This window comes from Lissotriton vulgaris, chromosome 2_1 (assembly GCF_964263255.1).
Source record: "Lissotriton vulgaris chromosome 2_1, aLisVul1.2, whole genome shotgun sequence".
NCBI lineage: Eukaryota > Metazoa > Chordata > Amphibia > Caudata > Salamandridae > Lissotriton > Lissotriton vulgaris.
This window is the reverse complement of record NC_141687.1, coordinates 1418929998-1418951658: the sequence shown is the minus strand read 5'-3', so window position 1 is coordinate 1418951658 and position 21661 is coordinate 1418929998. Positions and strand designations below refer to the sequence as shown.

The 21661-nt window shown below is 35.8% G+C and overlaps 1 protein-coding gene and 1 long non-coding RNA gene across 2 annotated transcripts; both read left to right on the top strand.

The window, feature by feature from the left end:
• The first annotated feature begins 225 nt into the window (after positions 1-225).
• Positions 226-17771, top strand: LOC147732698 (uncharacterized). The gene is made up of 3 exons (XR_015308681.1): positions 226-296; positions 9194-9267; positions 17686-17771. It is a non-coding gene; the product is annotated as an uncharacterized LOC147732698 (long non-coding RNA).
• Positions 17772-17921: 150 nt separating this feature from the next.
• On the top strand, positions 17922-20420 carry LOC147732697 (uncharacterized). Its single transcript, XM_086958854.1, has 3 exons — positions 17922-18091; positions 19117-19332; positions 20138-20420. Exons 1-3 carry the CDS (start codon positions 17948-17950, stop codon positions 20396-20398), a joined length of 621 nt encoding a protein of 206 aa, XP_086814980.1. The 5' UTR covers positions 17922-17947; the 3' UTR covers positions 20399-20420.
• Positions 20421-21661: the final 1241 nt, after the last annotated feature.

The following is a 21661-nucleotide window of genomic DNA, read 5'->3' as shown; positions in this document are numbered from 1 at the left end:
TTGTTTTATTTACACTACGTGCATGCGCGGATTTCTATATTTTTAAAGGCACATACAAACCAGTAACGTGACGCAAAATAATTGCCATACTATTACATTGGAACACATTAATCGCTAATACGCAAAGCTTTAGCTAACATTCAATTTGCACAGTTTGCATGAGAAAATCACTGCTTGTTTTGCGTGCACTCGTAATCTTTTGCTAACGCTATATTTGTTTTATAGGGACAAAAAGTAGACGTTTGTTGCAACTGACCCATCGACTACACATATTTCAAATTCGTTATATAAACACGGTATGTTAATACTTGATTTATTTTACTTAATACATTAATTTTTGTACTAATTGCTGTCTGTACTGGGCATTCTTTGCTGTATAGTTATACACAAAATTTCGCTCATAAAGCACATCTTACGCGTTTGTACGTGAAAGCTGCACTGGTGAAGTTGTAGTCAGCAGATAAGTAAAACTTTATAACCAACACTTTGTTTACAGGTCCCTGTAGGAAATGCTTAGAAACTCATTTACCACACGCAATACACATAGATCTCCTTCTTTCCTGCCTTCCCTTTCAATTTCTTTCTTGCCTTTCCTTATCTCTCTCTCCTGCATTTACTCTGCATCTCCTTCCCCATTTTGCCATCAGTCTTTCTCTTTTATTTACTCCTGCTCTATTCTTCCCTCACTATTACACTTTCTTTCTTCTCCTCTCACTCTTTTTTTCATCCCCTCTCTTATACCTTCTCTCTCCTGTCTTCCCATCTTCTTTCCTTCTATCATGCACTCTATTCTCATATATCTCCTTCTTTCCTGCCTTCTCTTTCAATTTTTTTCTTGCCTTTCCTTATATCTCTCCTGCATCTCCCTCACAATTTTACATTCACTGTCTTTCTTTCTTTCACTCTCGCACTATTCTTCTCTCCTACTTTCTCTTTCCTTTGCTTTCCTTCTCTCTCCTGCATCCTCTCTTCTGCCCTCTCACCCTATATCTTCATCCCCATCTTCTTTACAGGTCCCTGCATCAAATGCTTACATACTAAGCTAGCACACGCAACATACATACATCTCCCTCTCTTGACTTCCATTTAAATTTTGCATTCTTGCCTTTCTTTATCTCTCTTTTGCATTTACTCTGCATCTCCTTCCCCATTTTGCCATCAGTCTTTCTCTTTTATTTACACCTGCTCTATTCTTTCCTCACTATTACACCTACTTTCTTTCTTTTTTCTCCTCTCCCTCTTTTTTCATCCCCCTCTCTTATACCTTCTCTCTCCTGTCTTCCCATCTTCTTTCCTTCTATCATGCACGCTTTTTCTTTTACTCCCTCACTCTATTCTCAAATATCTCCTTCTTTCCTGCCTTCTCTTTCAATTTCTTTCTTGCCTTTCCTTATCTCTCTCTCCTGCATTTACTCTGCATCTCCCTCACAATTTTACATTCACTGTCCTTCTTTCTTTCACTCTCGCACTATTCTTCTCTCCTTTTCTCCTACTTTCTCTTTCCTTTGCTCTCCCTCTCTCTCCTGCATCCTCTCTCTTCTGCCCTCACCCTACATCTTCATGCCCATCTTCTTTACAGATCCCTGCAGCAAATGCTTACATACTAAGCTAGCACACGCAACATACATACATCTCCCTCTCTTGACTTCCATTTCAATTTTGCATTCTTGCCTTTCTTTATCTCTCTTTTGCATTTACTCTGCATCTCCTTCCCCATTTTGCCATCAGTCTTTCTCTTTTATTTACTCCTGCTCCATTCTTCCCTCACTATTACACCTTTCTTTCTTCTCCTTTCCCTCTTTTTTTCATCCCCTCTCTTATAACTTCTCTCTCTTGTCTTCCCATCTTCTTTCCTTCTATCATGCACGCTTTTTCTTTTACTCCCTCACTCAATTCTCATATATCTCCTTCTTTCCTGCCTTCTCTTTCAATTTCTTTCTTGCCTTTCCTTATCTCTCTCTCCTGCATTTACTCTGCATCTCACTCACAATTTTACATTCACTGTCCTTCTTTCTTTCACTCTCGCACTATTCTTTTCTCCTACTTTCTCTTTCTTTTGCTCTCCCTCTCTCTCCTGCATCCTCTCTCTTCTGCCCTCACCCTATATCTTCATCCCCATCTTCTTTACAGGTCCCTGCAGCAAATGCTTACATACTAAGCTAGCACATGCAACATACAAACATCTCCCTCTCTTGACTTCCATTTCAATTTTGCATTCTTGCCTTTCTTTATCTCTTTTGCATTTACTCTGCATCTCCTTCCCCATTTTGCCATCAGTCTTTCTCTTTTATTTACTCCTGCTCTATTCTTCCCTCACTATTACACCTACTTTCTTTCTTTCTTCTCTCCCTCTTTTTTTCATCCCCTCTCTTATACCTTCTCTCTCCTGTCTTTTAATCTTCTTTCCTTCTATCATGCACACTTTTTCTTTTACTCCCTCTCTATTCAGCTCTCACTTTTACTCATCCTTTCCTTCTCTCTCCTGCTCTCTCTATTTCTTGCGTCCTCTCCCTTCTGCTTGCTCTCTCCCTCCTTATCTATTATGCTTATCTCTCCTACCTTCTCTTTTCCTATTCCTTCTATCTTTATTTCTCTCACCCTCTTAATATCTTTACCTTTTGCCCCTCTCTTCTTCCATACACTTTCCACCACTCTCCTTCTTTCTCACCTCCTTATATCTCGCTCTTTTGTATTCCTTCTTTATTTCTCTCAATTTTGCCCACTCTATCCATCTTACCTTCACACTCTTGTGCTTTTCTTCTTTATCTACCCTCTTTCACATTCTTCTGTCACAATCTGTTTCCTCACGTTCTCTCTCTTGCACTGTCTCTTCCTTTTTTAGATCACTTCTTTATCGCTCTCCTCTATATCTCTCTCCTTTCTGTCTCTCTTCCCTCTCCCTCCTGCCCCCTATTCCAGCTGCTCTCTCTCCTTTTTTCTTGCTCCCTCTCTATTATGCTTCTCTCTTTATCTCCCTCTCCTTTCTCTTTTTTCCCTTGGCCATCCCTCTTGTCCCTCTTCCAATTGCTCCCTTAATTCTTTCTTGCTCATGTTTATCCTCCCTTTACCTTCTGCCTTCTCTCTCTCTCTCCCTTTTGCCCTCTCTCTTAGTTTCACTGTCTATCTCCTTCCCTATCTAGTTCTCCCTTTCCATCTTGCACTCGTTTTTTGGCCTTTGACTCCATTCTGCACTCTTTTCACCCTTTCTATGTTCTCTCATGATCTCCATTTATCTTGCATCCTCTCTACTTCCTTATCTATCATACTTCTATTTCCTGCACTCTCTTGCTTCTTTATCTTTGTCTTCTTTTCACCTCTTTGCGTTCTCTCCTTTCTTATCAAGCTTCTCTTTCACTTGCACTCTTCCTCATCCTTTCTTCTTTATCTTTCTCCTTTTTTATTTTCACTCCTTTTCTTTTTGCCTATCCTCCCCTCTTTCTTTCCATCTCTCTCTTCTTCCTGACCTCTATCTCTTTCTACCTTGCTACTTTATACTCTTTACTACTATACTAGTTACTCTATAATACATAGTGCTTCTAATTCTCTATTTACAACTTCTAATATACTTCACACAAATGTCCTCCCTCTTTTCAATCTTTTGCTAACAGGATATTTTACTTTTACAGGACCATAAATTTGCTATTTGGTGCAACTGCCCCATCGAAGACACATCTTTCAAATTCGTTCTTTCAACACGGTACGTTCATACTTAACTTATTTCACTTTATACATTTTTTGGGGTAGTACTTGCTGTCTGTACTGGGCATTCTTTGCTGGATGGTTATACACAAAGTTTGCCTCATAAACAACATTTAATTTAGTTTGGAGATGAAAGCTGCACTGGTGAGGTCGTAATCAGGAGAGAGGTCAAAGCTAAAGGAAAACTTATAACCAAGACTTTGTTTACAGGTCCCTGCACACACCCTATATCTTCTTCCCCATCCTGCAGCAAATGCTTAGATACTGAGACAGCACATGCAACATACATACATCTCCCTCTCTTGCCTTCCCTTTCAATTTTGCATTCTTGCCTTTCCTCTCTCTTGCATTTACTCTGCATCTCCTTCATGATTTTGCAAGCAGTCTTTCTATTTTATTTACTCCTGCTCTATTCTTCCCTCACTTTCTCCTACTTTCCTTCTTTCTTCTCCTCTCCCTCTCTTTTGCATCCCTTCTCTTCTACACTCTCTCTCCTGTATTCCCATCTTCTCTTTTCTTCTATCATGCACTTCTTTTACTCCCTCACTCTATTCTGCTCTCACTTTTACTCCTCCTTACCTTCTCTCTCATGCTCTTTCTATCTTGCGTCATCTCCCTTCCGGCTTGCTCTCTCCCTACTTATCTATTATGCTTATCTCTCATGCCTTCTCTTTACCTATTCCTTCTATCTTTATCTCTCTCCCTCTTGCTCCCTTTACCTTTTGCCCCTCTCTAATTCTTGCATACCCCTTCCATCTCTCTCCTTTTTTCTCTACTTCCTATATCTCGCTATCTCTCTTGAATTCATTCTTTATCTCTCTATTTCCTGCGTCCTTTCTCCCTTCTGCTTGCTCTCTCCCTCCTTTTATATCATGCTTATCTCTCCTGCCCTCTCTTTTCCTATTCCTTCTATCTTTATCTCTCTCCCTCTTGCTCTCTTACCTTTTGCCCCTCTCCTTCTTGCATACCCTTTACATCTCTCTCCTTTCTTTCTCTCCTCCTTATGTCGCTATCTTGTATTCCTTCTTTATTTCTCTTTATTTTGCCCACTCTCTCCATCTTACATTCACACTCTTGTGCTTGTCTTCATCTACCCTCTCTCACCTTCTTTCTTCCATCACAATCTGTTTCCACCCGTTCTCTTTATCGCTCTCCTATATATCTCTCTCCTTTCTGCTCTCTCTTCCCTCTCCCTCCTGCCCCCTATTCCATCTGCTCTCTCTTTCCTTCTTGCTCCCACTCGATCATGCTTCTCTCTTTATCTCCCTCTCCTTTCTGCTCTTTTCTCTTTGCCATCAATCTCCCTCTTGCCCCCTCTTCCAACTGCTCCCTTCTTACTTATTTCTTGCTCATGCCCTCCCTCCCACCCTCCCTTTACCTCCTGCCTTTTCTCTCTCTCTCTCTCTTGCTCTCCCTTTTGCCCTCTCTCTTACTTTCACTTTCTATCTCCTTCCCTATCTTGTTCTCCCTTTCCATCTTGCACTCCTTCTCTTTCTTGCCCTTTGACTCCATTCTGCACTCTCTTCTCTCTCCTTTCTGCTCTCTTCCCTCCCTCCTGCCCCCTATTCCATCTGCTCTCTCTCCTTCCTTCTTCCTCCCTCTCTATCATGCTTCTTTTTTTATCTCCCTGCTGCTCTTTTCCTTTTGCCATCACTCTCCCTCTTGCCCCCTCTTCCAACTGCTCCCTTCTTAATTCTTTCTTGCTCATGCCCACCCTCCCTTTAACTCCTGTCTTCTTTCTCTTTCTTGCTCTTCCTTTTGCACTCTGTGAGTTTCACTCTCTATCTCCTTCCCTATCTTGTTCTCCCTTTCCATCTTGCACTCCTTCTATTTTTTGCCCTCTGACTCCATTCTGCAGTCTTTTCCCCCTTTCTACGTTCTCTCTCATGATCTGCATTTACCTTGCATCCTCTCTACTTCCTTATCTATCATACTTCTATCTCCTGCACTCTCTTCCTCTTTCTTCCTTATCTTTCTCTCTCTTCTTTTCACGTTCTTTCTTTTGCACTCTCTTCCTTTTTTTTAAATACTTCTTTATCGCTCTTTCTTCTCTATATATCTCTCCTTTCTGCTCTCTTCCTTCTTCCTCCTGCCCCCTATTCCATCTGCTCTCTCCTTTCTTCTTGCTCCTTTTCTATCTATCATGCTTCTGTCCTGCACTCTCTTCTTTTTCTTTTATCTTTTCCTCTTTCTAATACTCTCCGTGTTCCTCTTCCTCCCTATCTATCATTCTTCTCTCTATCTCCTTTATGCTTTCTTTTCTCTCTACCGTCCCTCTCTCCAGCACCCTCTTCCATCTGCTCTCTCTCCCTCCCTCCTTCTTGCTCATGCCCTACTTCTTACTCTTCCTTTACCTTCTGCCTTCCTCCTCTTTATTGTTCTTACTCCTGCATCTTATCTCCTTCCTGCCTTCACTCTCCATCTCTGTCCTCATTTTGTCTTCTCTTTCTATCTTGCACTCTTTGGCTCACTGTCTCAGTCTCCATGGTGCAAGGACCCCCATAGAGAGAGATGTAGATGGAGGGCAGTAAGAAGAGAGCAGTTGGAAGAGGGGGCAAGAGGAAGAGTGATGGCAAAGGGAAAAAAAGCAGAAAGGAGAGGGAGATAAAGAATAATGATAGATAAGGCAAGAGAGAGAGAGAGGATGCAGAGAGTGAGCAAGAGAAAAAACAGATAAAAGAGAAAGTTAAAAGGATAAAAGAGGGAGCAAGTGCAAAAGAGAAGAATAGTACATAGGGAGGAAGAGAAAGGGAAGACAAAAAGAAAAGTAAGGGTAGAATGAAGTCAAAAATTCCTTTTCAAACTTAAAAAAAATTCCGGGCATTCAAAAGGGACAGTCATTTATTTGTTACAAAACACAACATCGCTTACCTGAAAGTAGTTACGCCAAGGAGGAGACCCGACACGGAAACACTAGAGAGAACAGCCCAAAAAAAAAATTATTAGAAGAATATAAACAAAATAGCCGAACACCTGTAAGAGAACTACAAATTACATTACAATTTGAATCGCGTACCTGAAATCCCTTGTACCACGGAGACAGCGAGCCATGGATCCCAAGACAAAATGCCGACCGGAAATAGTTACTATCTTGCACTCTTTGTTTTCTATCTTCTCGCTCCATTGTACCCTTACTTTTCTTTTTGTCTTCCCTCTCTCTTCCTCCCTATCTACTATTCTTCTCTCTTTTTTATCCCTTTAACTTTCTCTTTTCGATCTTTTATCTGTTTTTTTCTCTTGCTCACTCTCTGCATCCACTCTTTCTCTCCTTCCTTATCTATCATTTTTCTCTTTATCTCCCTCTCCGCTTTTTTTCCCCTTTGCCATCACTCTTCCTCTTGCCCACTCTTCCAACTGCTCTCTTCTTTACTGCCCTCCATCTACATCTCTCTCTATGGGGGTCCTTGCAGCATGGACACTGAGACAGCGAGCCAAAGATCCCAAGACAAAATGGCAACCGGAAATACTTGGCCCACCCTGCTGTCAAATACCTGCAACAAAAGAAAAATAAATTTAGTCAAATTCGGAGCATTCAAAGTGACAGTTATTAGCTTTACAAAAGACAAAATTGCTTACCTGGAAGTCCTTACACCACTGAGACGGGCCTCTTGCTCCTGCACCTTCTTCCATCTATTCCTCCTTCTTGCTCATGCCCTACATCCTACCCTCCCTTTTTCTCTCTCTCTCGTGTCCTCTCTCCTTCCTGCCTTCACTCTCTATCTACGTCTCCATCTTGTCTTCACTTTCTATCCTGCACTCTTTATTTGCTGTCTTCTCACTCCATTCTGCACTTACTTTTCTTCTTGCTTTCCATCTCTCATGATCTCTCTCATGCGTCTTCTCTCTTCATCAACACTTTCTAGCTACTTTGTGTGCTTTACACACATTTTTCCACTTCACTTCCCAAAGTTAGTGTTAGCATCCCTATAAGGCTATATAGATATATAGATGGTGTTAACTATAGTGTTTATTTAGGCACACTATGCCACAACTATGGAGCACCCTGGACAAACGCAATGACCTATATTTACAACTAATTGTGTGAAAGTTTTATATATTTGTCTGTTATTTCTTTTATAGGTGCACAAACACTCCGCAATTAGGAGTATTTTTGGAATGAGCAATTGCTCTTCCCCCTTTTTTTTATGCACTAAATCATTTTTTTGATATTTTCACTTTCACGCCCCCAGGTCAGGGTGGACGATTAGAGAGTCCATACCGCCGGGGTATAATTCTGTAATTATAAATGCCTAGGTAAATTTAAACAACTGTAAAGGATGAAACATGTTGACTGACTAATTAGTATTTTGAATTAACAAATCCATTACCTTGGGCATTAAATTCAGACACATAACTCTCATTTGTGTACTAAGGATCAAGAATTATAGAATTGTACATACACATTAGGCACTTTTAATTATAAAACTCACAACATGCCCTTTTCACACAACCAGCTCCGCAGTCTTCTGGCGTCGTAGCACACCAAAGAGGCATTCGGCCTCTTTGGTGGGGCCCAATGATGAAGCATGACACTGACTAGGTCGGTGTGTGAGGGCTTTCTTTTCCACCTAAAGTGGGCGTGCAATTCCCCAGTTGCATCGCTCCGTCTCTGTGGCAATTTGAGACTTATTTAACGTCTCTTCTCTTGTTTATTTAGATTTAACAGGGGACTAAGTGTTCCTTAATCTCCCTGCCTCTCCTATTGTTGTTTTGTACTTGCTTAAAATTACAAACAATGCTTCTAATACACTCTTTACAACTTCAAATAAAATTCACATTGTGTAATTTACATTTCTATCTTTTTTTTCTACCTTCCTTTCTACACCTCTATATCCTCTCTCTTCCTTATCATACTTCTCTCTTTTCCTTATCTTTCCTACTTTATCTTTCTCTTTTCATCTTTCCCCTACTCTCAATCTTGCCTATCCACCCCTCTTTATTTCCATCTCTTCTTCCTGCCCTCCATCTCTCTCTATCTTGCTCACTTTATCCTCCTTACTACTATACTTTACTAGTTACTAGTTACTAGTTACTCTATACTACATACACTACTTCTAATACTCTATTTACGACTACTAATATGCTTCATCACTCAGTCCACACACATACTACACATACAACTTCTACACATAGTCTTAAAGTATGTACTACATATACACTTTGTACACACAATTTCTACACCTATGCCTTTATACATATACGTTCGCCACTCTTTACACATGCACTCTTTACACATGCACTCTTTACACATGCACTCTTTACACATGCACTCTAGTCACAATGTTTCAAAAACCTATATCAACATACAATACAATACACTATATACTATTACATATAACTTACTGTATACACTTTTTAATACTAGTAATTAATTAAAATTAAAAAACTTTTTGCTAAATATTTTTATATACTAACAATGATTAGGAGTATCGAGCCACTTTTATTATATTAATATGTAAACTCAATATTAATGCTTGTTTCCATTCTTCCTTAGATTGCCAATTGATTGAATAAGATCAGACATTCATAATTGTTTGACACAACATCATCAGTGAAAACATCATCACGGTAAAAGTATCTATTTTGCTTCTGTATTCACTTGTAAGTATAGAAATAGCAAGGAAAAAAATAAGACACATATATCAACACACACACACATATATATATATATATATATATATATATATATATATATATATAGTATATACTTATAATTAGGAAATATCATATAGAAGATTTACATAGGTAAGATTAATCTTAAGAAGAAAAAAATTAGTTAGGAAAAAAATAAAGTAAGAATCAACATAATATAGCCATTGCATAATTTGCTTTTGTTTTTAGGTAACTACCAAAAAAAAGGTAAGGGATATATAGATATATATCACATTGAAAAAGTTCAATCGTTTACTTCTTTCACATTGCTCATTCTTAAGCAAAACTTCATCAAAGTAAAAATAATTGCTTTGTTTTGCTACCAGCTCCAACTATAAAACAGGTCAAAAACAACAATAGAGTGGATTTAAATAAAAAAAAGTAGAACTAATCATATATATAATTATTTCTTAAAAAAATTATATATATATTTATATACTTAACATTGACAATTGTTTCTTTTGTAAAGACAATTGCTAATTGTTGGGAAATATATACAATTACAAGTATCTTTTTTAAATAAGTTATCAACCTGTAACTAGAAATCTATTTAAAAACAGTAAAATAACTATATATATATATATATATATATATATATATATATATATATATATATATATATATATATATATATATATATATATATATATATATATATACAAATAAATATATATATATACACCCTAATAGTATAAATTATAGCTACTACATCACTAAAATTGTAAAAAAGATACATCTAAAGTTGCTACCTAAAATACAAAGCAAAATAATAGTGTAAAATTAAATTAATTGCCTTGAATTATAGTTAACTACAATATATATATATATATATATTGTATAAGAGAGAGAGAACCAAAAAAGACTCAGGTATAACAAAAAATCTAGCAATACTGTAGCGATATCAAATTAATTAATAAATTAGCTTAGCTAAGATGCAAATACTAGCAGCAGATTATCATCAAGGGCATGACAAATTTACATGCAATTCTAGAGGTTATCAATGCTTGCCAAATAGTACATTTGCAATTATACACAACTATTACAAAGATGCACATACATGGACTAAAGAAGACTTGCATTACATTATGAAATTAGGTGATGCTTTATATATAGATATGCATTTACTTAATAGCGAACAACTTAGGCATCCAGATGAGTTACCAAATTTTATTGAACACAATACTACTATCTATTCATTTAAACTTAAAGAACCTTATTATGGAGACATATTACAACAATGTGACCCTTCGTTTCCAAATCTCAACCAAATATTAAAACCTGCACTTGATTACAACTCTGGTGTTATACTTTGCATGGAAATTTATGTTATTTCCATTTTTAAGAAAAATGATTCGTACTTTGTATTTGACTCACATAGTCGTGATAACACTGGAATGCCTCACCCAAATGGAACATGTATTACTATACAGTTCATATTTGAAAAACTTCTAGAGTACATCACAAATCTGGCACACTATCTAAAGAAACAAAACCTGAATTGTGTACCGTATGAATTAACTCCAATACAAATAAGTACGATTAAAAAAGAATCACTTCAAAAAGCAATGGTGCTTCATGAAAAAATAAGAATGCAGTAGCACCGAAAAATCTTTACGTGTATTCTACTAAAGCTAGTGAAAAAATTTTCACACAAGCATTTGAAATGCGTATAGAAAGTGCCAAAAATTTCATTCAGAGATGTCAATCTAAAGCAAACACTTTTTTGAATAAGGAACAGCCATTAGCATCTTTAGATAATACTCCTAGTACTAGTACATATTCCTGTGCAATTCTCACTACAACAGGGCCTAATAATCTATCTAAAAACAACAGCAAGCAGATCAGCACAACACAATATACTAATACACCACAAGAGACTACTCCTACTGACACATATGCAAGTATACTTAAGAAAACACTAAAGGGCAACACAGAAAAACAACATATTAATAGCACACACATAAATGTACAACAGACAATACCAGCAAGTAATTTAAATACCAACACATATTCTAGTAATGTAATTAATAGCACACACATAAATGTACAACAAACAATATACACAAGTAATTTACATACAAACACATATTCAAGTGATTACTATAATACATATAAACTTATTACTGGAAGTAATGACAGTTTACTTCATGATAATATACACAATAGCACATTGCACAACAAGGAAAGTAGCACAAATAATACCAATATAGATTCAAATATTTTAACACAAACACCACAAGAAATTCCCTTTTTACATAGCACACATCCACAGGAAAAAAATACACATAGTGATAAAAGTATTCACTATACACATTCTCTTCAAAATAGTATATTTGCTATTCTAAAGAACTACTGTAAACCAGCATATATTTGGGATAGTGTAGACTTGCACTGTATTATGAATCTTGGAGATGCTTTGTACACTGAAATGCACTCTGTTGATGAACAAGATTGTATGCAACCTCTACAGTTACCAAATTACATAGTTAGCAATGACATAATCTATTCTACAAAGCTCAAAAATGCTTTAGCGAAGAACTAACAAAATCAGCACAAACTTTACATAGTAAATGTATATCTGCATTAACTTCTACAATTAATTCACAAACTGGTGTATTGATCTCTATAGGTAGATATATAATTTCAGTCTTCAAAACTATACATACATACTCTCTATTTGATTCACATAGCCAAAATGAAAATGCAATACAACATCCTAATGGAACATGTATTGCTATCCAAATTGACTCTATTAATCTTATTATAGAATACATCCTAAAGTTAGGCAATAGAGAACAAATTACTAATTCAGAGAGTATTATTTTAGATTTAACTACAGTGAACATAACAACAATTAGCAAAAAAGAATTACAGCAAACACAACGGAATCATAAACAAGGAAATGTAAAGTCTAGAAAAAGCATATATGTTCATACGACACATATATCTATAAATGCATTAGGGGAAATTCCTTCAAATAACTTACAAGTAGAAAATACAATAATAAACACACAAAACAGCAATAGTCAAGACAATAGACTGCATGTAACAGAACACAGTTATTTAGCTTCACACATAGCTCTTAACAATACTGAGATAATAAACACATTAACAGCTGATGTTGAATCACTAATTCAAACAACCAATATAGAAATTCTAGAAATAAATAGTAATAGAAAAAGAAAACGGACACAAAACAGAGAAAATGAACCTAATCATAGAGATATAGCAGGTCAAACAACAAATGATATAATTAGGATATTTCAGGAAGAAATACGATATGGACCTGAGTACACTTGCACTATTTGCAATCAACTATGGCATAAGCAAAGTCTTCAAAAAACAAACAGTATTAGTAAGAGAGCTAAATTCATAGAATGTAACATTAGCAAATACAGAACAGATGAGATATGCAGAACATGTTACACATATATATGTAAAGACAAAATACCTCCATGTTCAGTATATATTGGGATGACATTTCCTGATATTCCAGCAGTCTTACACTTGCATAACTTAGAAGAAAGATTAGTATCACCAAGAATACCTTTTTTACAAATTAGAACATTACCACGTGGATTCCAAAAATCTCTATCAGGTGCAGTAGTAAATGTACCTGCAGACGTTATGACAACAGTAACTGTTTTACCAAGGCAAATTAATGATAACATGACAATTCCAATAAAATTAAAAAGAAAATTTAGTTATAAATCTTATACCCATTATGAAAATGTACAAAGTAAAACGTGCAGCTTTATATTTAGCCACTACTAGCACTTTGTTTCAAGAATATGGAATCACTATTAATAAATATTGGGATTATACAACACAAGATATACATTCTTGTGATGAGACTTCAGATACAAGTTATATGTCAGATTCCTCAGACAACATTCCAGCAGGAAATTTAGATACTATGTTAGATAATGAAACTATTACTACAGAAACAAATAATATTTTAAGTTTAGCACCTGCAGAATATAACACACCAAGAGGCTTGTATGAAGACAAAGATTCCGAATATTTGGTATTCCCAACTATATTTTGCGGAAAACGAAGGCCAACTAATAAAGAAAGGCATGTCCCAATACATTACAGCACAATCTGTCAATCAGAAGTAAGAAGTAATGATCTAAGAGTAGCAAAGTGTGTTACTAATCTTTTCTTTAAATTAAAAACATTACACATTAAACAATTACAGAGCAAAATATTTATATCTCTCAGGAAATACTTTAATAATGGAAACATTATAACTGCCAAAGACATAAAAGATAAATTAGATACAATTTTACAGTATAATGAAGGATACAAAATACTTAAAACTATCCGTAGTTCACCACCATATTGGGAGCAATGCAAGAAAGACCTCTTTGCTATGATTAGACAATTAGGATTACCAACATTTTTTTTAACTTTATCTGCTGCAGAAACGAAATGGTATCACTTAATTAACATATTATTACGTACCGAAAAAAGACCAGAATGCACAAAAGAAGAATTTAAAAATATGCCATGGGAAACAAAATGCCAGTTAATACAGCAAAATCCCATTACATGTGCAAGACATTTTGACTTCCAAGTTAGGAAATTATTTAATTCTATTTTATTGCATGAAAGTAATCCGATTGGCAAAATTATTGATTACTTTTATAGAGTGGAATTCCAACAACGGGGATCACCACATATACATGCTATAATATGGATAGAAAATGCTCCACTATATGAAACTTCTGATAGAAATGAAGTCACTACTTTCATAAATAAGTATGTTACATGTGCAAAAACACAAGAACCAGATATAGAGTCTTTACTACCTCTACAAAGACACGGCCATACCAAAAACTGCCGTATCAAACATAAAAGAACATGCAAATATCATTATCCCAGATATCCAATGCCTGAAACTTTTATACTAGAACCAATAGAGCTAGACAAAACAAATACCGAGCTCTTACAGCAAATTGAACTAATACATCTAACTATAAACAGCCAAGAATTTTCAAATTATACTTTTGAACAGTTTTTACATTCAATGAACATAGATCTAAAACAATATACTTTATGTATACAATCTATTATAGAAAAAAATACTATTTTCTTGAAAAGGACACCAGCTGAATGCTTTATAAATAACTACAATCCAACTATTTTGAAAGCATGGCAAGCAAACATAGATATACAATACATCTTAGATGCATATGCATGTGCTGTGTATATTGTTTCATACATTAGTAAATCACAGCGAGGAATGAGCAAATTAATTGCCCAAGCTGCTAAAGAAGTACATGCCAATCCAAGTATTAAAGAACAACTTAAGCATATAGGTAACAAATTCTTAAACTGTACAGAAATAAGTGCCCAAGAAGCAGCATATCTAATACTACAAATTCCTTTACGGAAAAGTTCAAGATCTTTTGTATTTATCAATACAAGTCCTAATGAAAAGCGTACATACTTATTAAAAGACATCGAAACTATCAATTCTTTACCAGATGAGTCTTGTAAAATACAATATGATAATATTATAGTGAGGTACAGCAAACGCCCTGTAAAATCAGAAACATGTACATTAGCTGACTATGCATCTATGTATAATGAAAAGAAAAAATGTAAAGGAAAAGAAGAAACAGGCCATGACAATATCCTTATTGAAAATAACTTTCATAGCTCAGATGACGAAGAACTTGAGATAAATTTAGTACACGAAACAAACTACATAAAAAGAAAAAAAGCAAGAGTAATTCGCTATTGCAGATTTAACATCAAAAATGACTCCGAAAATTACTATGGAGAATTGCTCATGCTTTTTTACCCATGGCGAAATGAACATAATATAATTAATAACAAGGAAACGTATTATGAACTCTATCTAGAACTTAAAGATGCAGTTGATTCTAACCATAATAAATATAATAAACATAATAAACAACTAACAACTAATAGCAATGAAACTAGTATATTAGATACATTGCTACCACCAATAGATACAGAAGAAGATAACACCATATTCCATGAAGTGCAAAATAATGAAAACCCATTGTATGACCTATCATTTGATTTAGGGATTAGAAGTACAAGTAGAGAAGAAGCACTAAGCAATAACATAATGCCAAAAGAACAATATGATAGTATAATGCAAAATCTAACAGCAGAACAACTTAACTTTATATATCATCATTTGCATTGGGTTAAAACAAAAGAAACGCCATGCTACACATTTTGTACAGGTGGTGCAGGAGTAAGCAAAAGTTTCCTTATAACAGCACTTTACCAAACATTAGTACGTTATTACAATACAAAAGCAGGAGAAAACCCAGATAACATATATGTATTGCTTACAGCTCCAACTGGCAAAGCAGCACATAACATTCAAGGCAAAACACTACATAGTACTTTTAAAATACCTATTTCACAAACACTAACTCATAGACAGCTAACTCATGAGAATAGAAGCACACTACAAGGTCAGCTAATGCATCTTAAATTGCTAATAATTGATGAAATATCAATGGTAGGGGCTAATGTATTCAACTTTATACATAATAGATTGCAAGAGATAAAAATGTCTGATCTCCCTTTTGGCGGAATATCTATTTTAGCAATTGGAGACTTTTACCAATTGAAGCCAGTTTTTGACCCATACATATTTGACAACCCAAAACATTCATATAGGCCAGTAAGTACTAATTTATGGCAGACACATTTCAAGTTATTTGAGTTGACTAAAATAATGAGACAACAAAATGACTTGCCATTTTCTGAACTACTAAACAGATTAAGAGAAGGGAAACAAACAAATGAAGATATTATACAGATAAAAACACGAGAAATAGAGCCACCTGAAAACATTAGCAAAACGATCCCTTACATTATGGGAACTAACAATGAAGTCGATAGCATAAATAATGCAGTTTTATTAGAACATATAACCCATTACCCAGTTTACACAGCTACAGCAATAGATACAGTTGCAGCAGACTTAAGTGAAGCAGTAAAAAAAAAATACTCCAACAGTTGCCCACAGATCCTACTAAAACAATGAGCCTGCCATCAATATTACATATTGCATTACAATTAAGATATGATTTAACTAACAATATAAATGTCAATGATGGTTTAACAAATGGTGCAACAGGTATAGTAGAATTTGTAGAAACTATCAATAACAGCCCAAATGTAATTTGGATTAAATTTGATAAAGAAACGGTAGGCAAATTAACAAGACAAGAAAACAAACACATATATCACAGTAATATTTTGCCTCATTGGACACCCATTCATGCTATTACACGGCATTTCCAATATACACAGAAATTTATAACTATTATACGCAAACAATTCCCATTGCGACAATCATCTGCAAGAACTATACATAGAACACAAGGAGAAACAATTGAGCCCATTTACATTCACTTTAACAACAGTAAAGTACATCATCTGCATTATGTAGCTTTAACCAGAGCTAAATCTTTAGACAACATATACATTAGAAACTTTCAGCAAGACAAAATAGCTGTACATCCAAAAGTACATGAAGAAATGACACGTTTAAGAACACACATGCAATTACAAATATCAGTACCACAATTAGATAGCTATAGACAACAGTGTAATATAATTGTCCATAACATACGGTCCTTGCAAAGAAATTACACTGCTATTAAATCAGACAAAAATATCATGAACAGTGATATTATATGCCTCACTGAAATAAACACAACTAGAAAAGCAGGTAAGAATACGTTCTTAATAGAACAATATCACCTAGTATTATTTGATAAATTTCACAACCAGCACACAAAGCATGGTATTGCCATTTATTACAAAAAAACATGCTTTTATCGCCAATATATAAAACACAACACGAAATTGACTTTTTATTTTTCACTCAGCATCTTAATGATTCTGAATACTTTATTTATTATACTGTACAAACCACCACATGTACTTTTGCAGACATTATTACAAGTTTTAAGTAGCATAATTAACTTGTATCCAAATTCAAAATATGTCATCATGGGAGACTTCAATATAGATTTAACACAAATGTCACCAAACAGAACTTTGCTATTAGAATATATGCTGCAGCAATTTCAATGCCAGCAAAAAATACAACAATACACAACAGACTACAATTCAACACTAGATCACATCTATACTAATGACACCATCATGCACTACGGTACATTAGAATCATATTATAGTGATCACAAAGCATTATGGGTGGCAGTTTAAAATGCAACCACTTCATTAACATGCTATTTTATTACAGGTAATAGCAAAAGGGGAAAAATTTATGTTCAGAATGTGTACTAACATTTTCTCTCGTTTCAGATGATTTCCATACAAGACCTCAAAAAATTGAAACATGAAGACAACAAACCGTACCAAAAAACAATCCGAGCCAACGTTATAAAATGTTCGACAAAAACAAACTATACTACTAGCTCTAGCTGATGAAAGTAGTTGCATTAAAGCAACGTGCTACAATGGGCCATTTTACCAGCAAACTAAAGAAGGACAAGCTATTATGATTCGCAATTTCTTAGCCAAAAACAATGTGATTATCATCACGAAACAAACGAAACTATCACGCATGATGCCCTTATCTATACCTCAAGAAATAATACAGGAGGCAGAATATATCCTACAACCCCCTGCTCCACCAATATCACCTATAAAAACAGTTGAAGCAGCTTCACTACGCTCATTAATGAGCATTTCTGGGACAATTGCAGAGGTAAGCTTATAAAAAAAAAAGAAAATTATCACACACACCCTTTAACACACTTTTACACACACACTATATACCAAACACTCTTGCACACAATACTTACCGCTTTGACAGACTCTCACTCTTTGACAGACTCTCACCCTTTAACAGACTCTCTCTCTTTGACAGACTCTCTCTCTTTGACAGACTCTCTCTCTTTGACAGACTCTCTCTCTTTGACAGACTCTCTCTTTGACAGACTCTCTCTTTGACAGACTCTCTCTTTGACAGACTCTCTCTCTTTGACAGACTCTCTCTCTTTGACAGACTCTCTCTCTTTGACAGACTCTCTCTCTTTGACAGACTCTCTCTCTTTGACAGACTCTCTCTCTTTGACACTCTCTCTCTCTTTGACAGACTCTCTCTCTCTTTGACAGACTCTCTCTTTTTGACAGACTCTCTCTCTCTTTGACAGACTCTCTCTCTCTTTGACAGACTCTCTCTCTCTTTGACAGACTCTCTCTCTCTTTGACACACTCTCTCTTTGACAGACTCTCTCTCTCTCTTTGACAGACTCTCTCTCTTTGACAGACTCTCTCTCTTTGACAGACTCTCTCTCTCTTTAACAGACTCTCTCTCTCTTTGACAGACTCTCTCTCTCTTTGACAGACTCTCTCTCTCTTTGACAGACTCTCTCTCTCTTTGACAGACTCTCTCTCTCTTTGACAGACTCTCTCTCTTTGACAGACTCTCTCTCTTTGACAGACTCTCTCTATTTGACAGACTCTCTCTCTTTGACAGACTCTCTCTCTCTTTGACAGACTCTCTCTCTCTTTGACAGACTCTCTCTCTCTTTGACAGACTCTCTCTTTGACACTCTAATACACACTCTTAAGCACACTCTTTCGCACACTCGCACACTTTCACACACACTCTTTAACACACACATTCTGCTACAACACGCTCACACCCACTCTTTAACACCCACACTCTTACACACCAACACTGTAACATAATAAACACATTTCTATTACCAATCTTTTGTCTTAAAGGAAGAAGAAACAAAAACAATTATTATTGCTGGCCAAGATACAAAACTTAAATCAATAACTGTGAAAGATACAACGGACTCAGTGAAAATAACTCTTTGGAGAGATGCCACAGACTTCCCGATAGAAATTGGATCCTACATAAAGATGACGCACCTGACAGTGCATGAATTTAACAGCAATAAAATGTTAAACACAACAAGAAATACACAATTTCAAGTAAGTACAAATTATTAAACTATTAATAACTTGCTCTACTACTCAATCTATACTATTTACTTTTTAAAACACTATCAAACTCTATATTCACTAATTACAATTCCCTCAAACTCTCTCTTCTAATACTCTCTATCTAAATCGATTAAGCTATACTACATATTCTACTAATCACTACTATAAAACTCACTAATACTCTCCACTAATAAATCTACTACTCAATCTTAACTACTCTCTCTTTATTACTCACACCATAAAAAAACACTATTACAAAAAAATAACATTCACTATTTCAAAATAACTTACTAATAATGCCCAACTATCACTTACAAATATGACTTTAATACTAACACTTAAGTACACAATTTTTTGTCGTTTTCAAATTCTCTTTATACTACTACGCCAAAAACTTCAATACTCCCAAAAATAATTGACAATGCACTAAAAAACTCATACACACTCTACTAATAACTCAAACTCAACTCACACTGCACTATTAACTATAATCACTATTTACAATACTATTCTAAAACACAAAACTAGTACCTACTACTCACTATTTATTAATACGTATTTTTACTAAAGTAGCTATAACATTACAAAACAGTCTCTAATCCTCTATTATACACACTATATTATACCTTTTCACTATCTTTACTCACATCTATCCTTTCTTAAACTATCTTCACTACTTATTAACATTATTTAAGCATGCATATAACACGAAATTTATCCGTAGATCAACACAAGAAAAAAAACAAAAGGAATTCAAAAAAATGAAATTAACTAACTTCTTTTTCCTTCACAGAAAATACAACCACCAGAAGAAGAAATAAATATGACTATATATGGGCTAGAAACTGCTAATCAGGAACACTGTACACTAAATGTACATATTGATAACGCCGAAAATTTACAATCTGTGGAAATAAATAACAATATTCTACTGGACTTCTTCAATATACCACCCGACATTGACGACATTCAAGAAGCTCTAATGCCTAACTTGCCAAAAAATGTTAATGTAATTTTTCAAAACGGATACATACTAAAAATACATGAGTTGTAAAAAAGGACACAATACTTTACTGTAAATAGAAGTACAAAAAGAAGATATTCAAATTATGTTTCTGTAAAAAGGCTAAAAATACAGTATTTTCATTAAAGTTTAATTTGCTTTCATACAATAATACTAAATATATTTACTTACATTTTTTAAAGCTTTATATCTTGTCTTTGCATTATTATTTACAAAGTACATAAGATATGTTACTGGGCAATTTTACTTTAAAAAGACTACAACAAATGCAATCATTCTATGTTCTATAGCAAATTGAGCAAAATGCCTAAAATGTTACTGTGCACAATTTTGTGTTTTTACAGAAGCTACACCACATGCACTCATTCTATGTTCTGTAGCAAATTATTATTATTATTATTATTGGGACATTTATTGAGCGCTGCGCTTACGCACACCGGCGTGTCCACGCGCTGAAAGTGGGAGTAGGCAGATGACAGGGAGCACAAAAACAGCACGGGCCATTATTTGCTATAAAGATAAGTTTTTAATTTTGCCCGGAATCTAGCCTCATCTGGTTCCAAACGCAGGTCCGTTGGCAGTTTGTTCCAGTTAGTTGCCGCCAAGTGTCTGAAAGACCTGCCTCCCATGCGGGCCTTCTTAATTCTTGGGGTCCTCAATAGGCCACCCCCTGTTGATCTAAGCGCCCGTGTTGGTATGTACGCTTTGATCAAATTCGTCAGGGGGGCGGGTGCCCTGCCATTCAAAATACGATGACAGGTACAGAGGGCTTTATACTCCACTCTTCTCCTCACGGGGAGCCAGTGTAGCTGCTGGAGGGCCGCCTTAGATGGCGCCCTTTTAGGCAGTCTGAGTATCAGACGTGCTGCCGCATTCTGCAGCACTTGCAGCCGGGCCATGCTTTTTTCTGGAGCCCCCAGGTACAGCAGGTTCCCATAGTCCGCCCTAGCTGTTACCAGGGCATGAACCAGGGTTTGACGTGCTTCCAGCGGGAGTAAGTCCAGGACCTTTCTCAGCTTCTTCAGAATCCCGAAGCAGACTCCCACCACCCGATTAATCTGGGGGCCAAAAGTGAGCCCTACGTCAAACCACACCCCCAAATTGCGCGCCTCTAGGCACGGGGTAGGGGTAGGTCCAAGGCAGGAGGGCCACCATGCCGGCGACCAGGCAGACTGGGCTCTCCCTACCACCAGCACCTCTGTCTTGCTGCCGTTCAGCTTCAAGCAATTGTTGGCCATCCATTCGGCAAGATCTTTCATACACGAACGGAAGCCATCGGCAGCAAGACAGGGC

Bases quoted from the DNA above. Each gene is read 5' to 3' on its own strand.
- LOC147732697 (XM_086958854.1), top strand. From the start codon at position 17,948: ATGATGCCCTTATCTATACCTCAAGAAATAATACAGGAGGCAGAATAT. The intron at 18,092-19,116 runs GTAAGCTTATAA...TTTGTCTTAAAG, and splicing joins TTTCTGGGACAATTGCAGAG to GAAGAAGAAACAAAAACAAT. The intron at 19,333-20,137 runs GTAAGTACAAAT...TTTCCTTCACAG, and splicing joins CAAGAAATACACAATTTCAA to AAAATACAACCACCAGAAGA.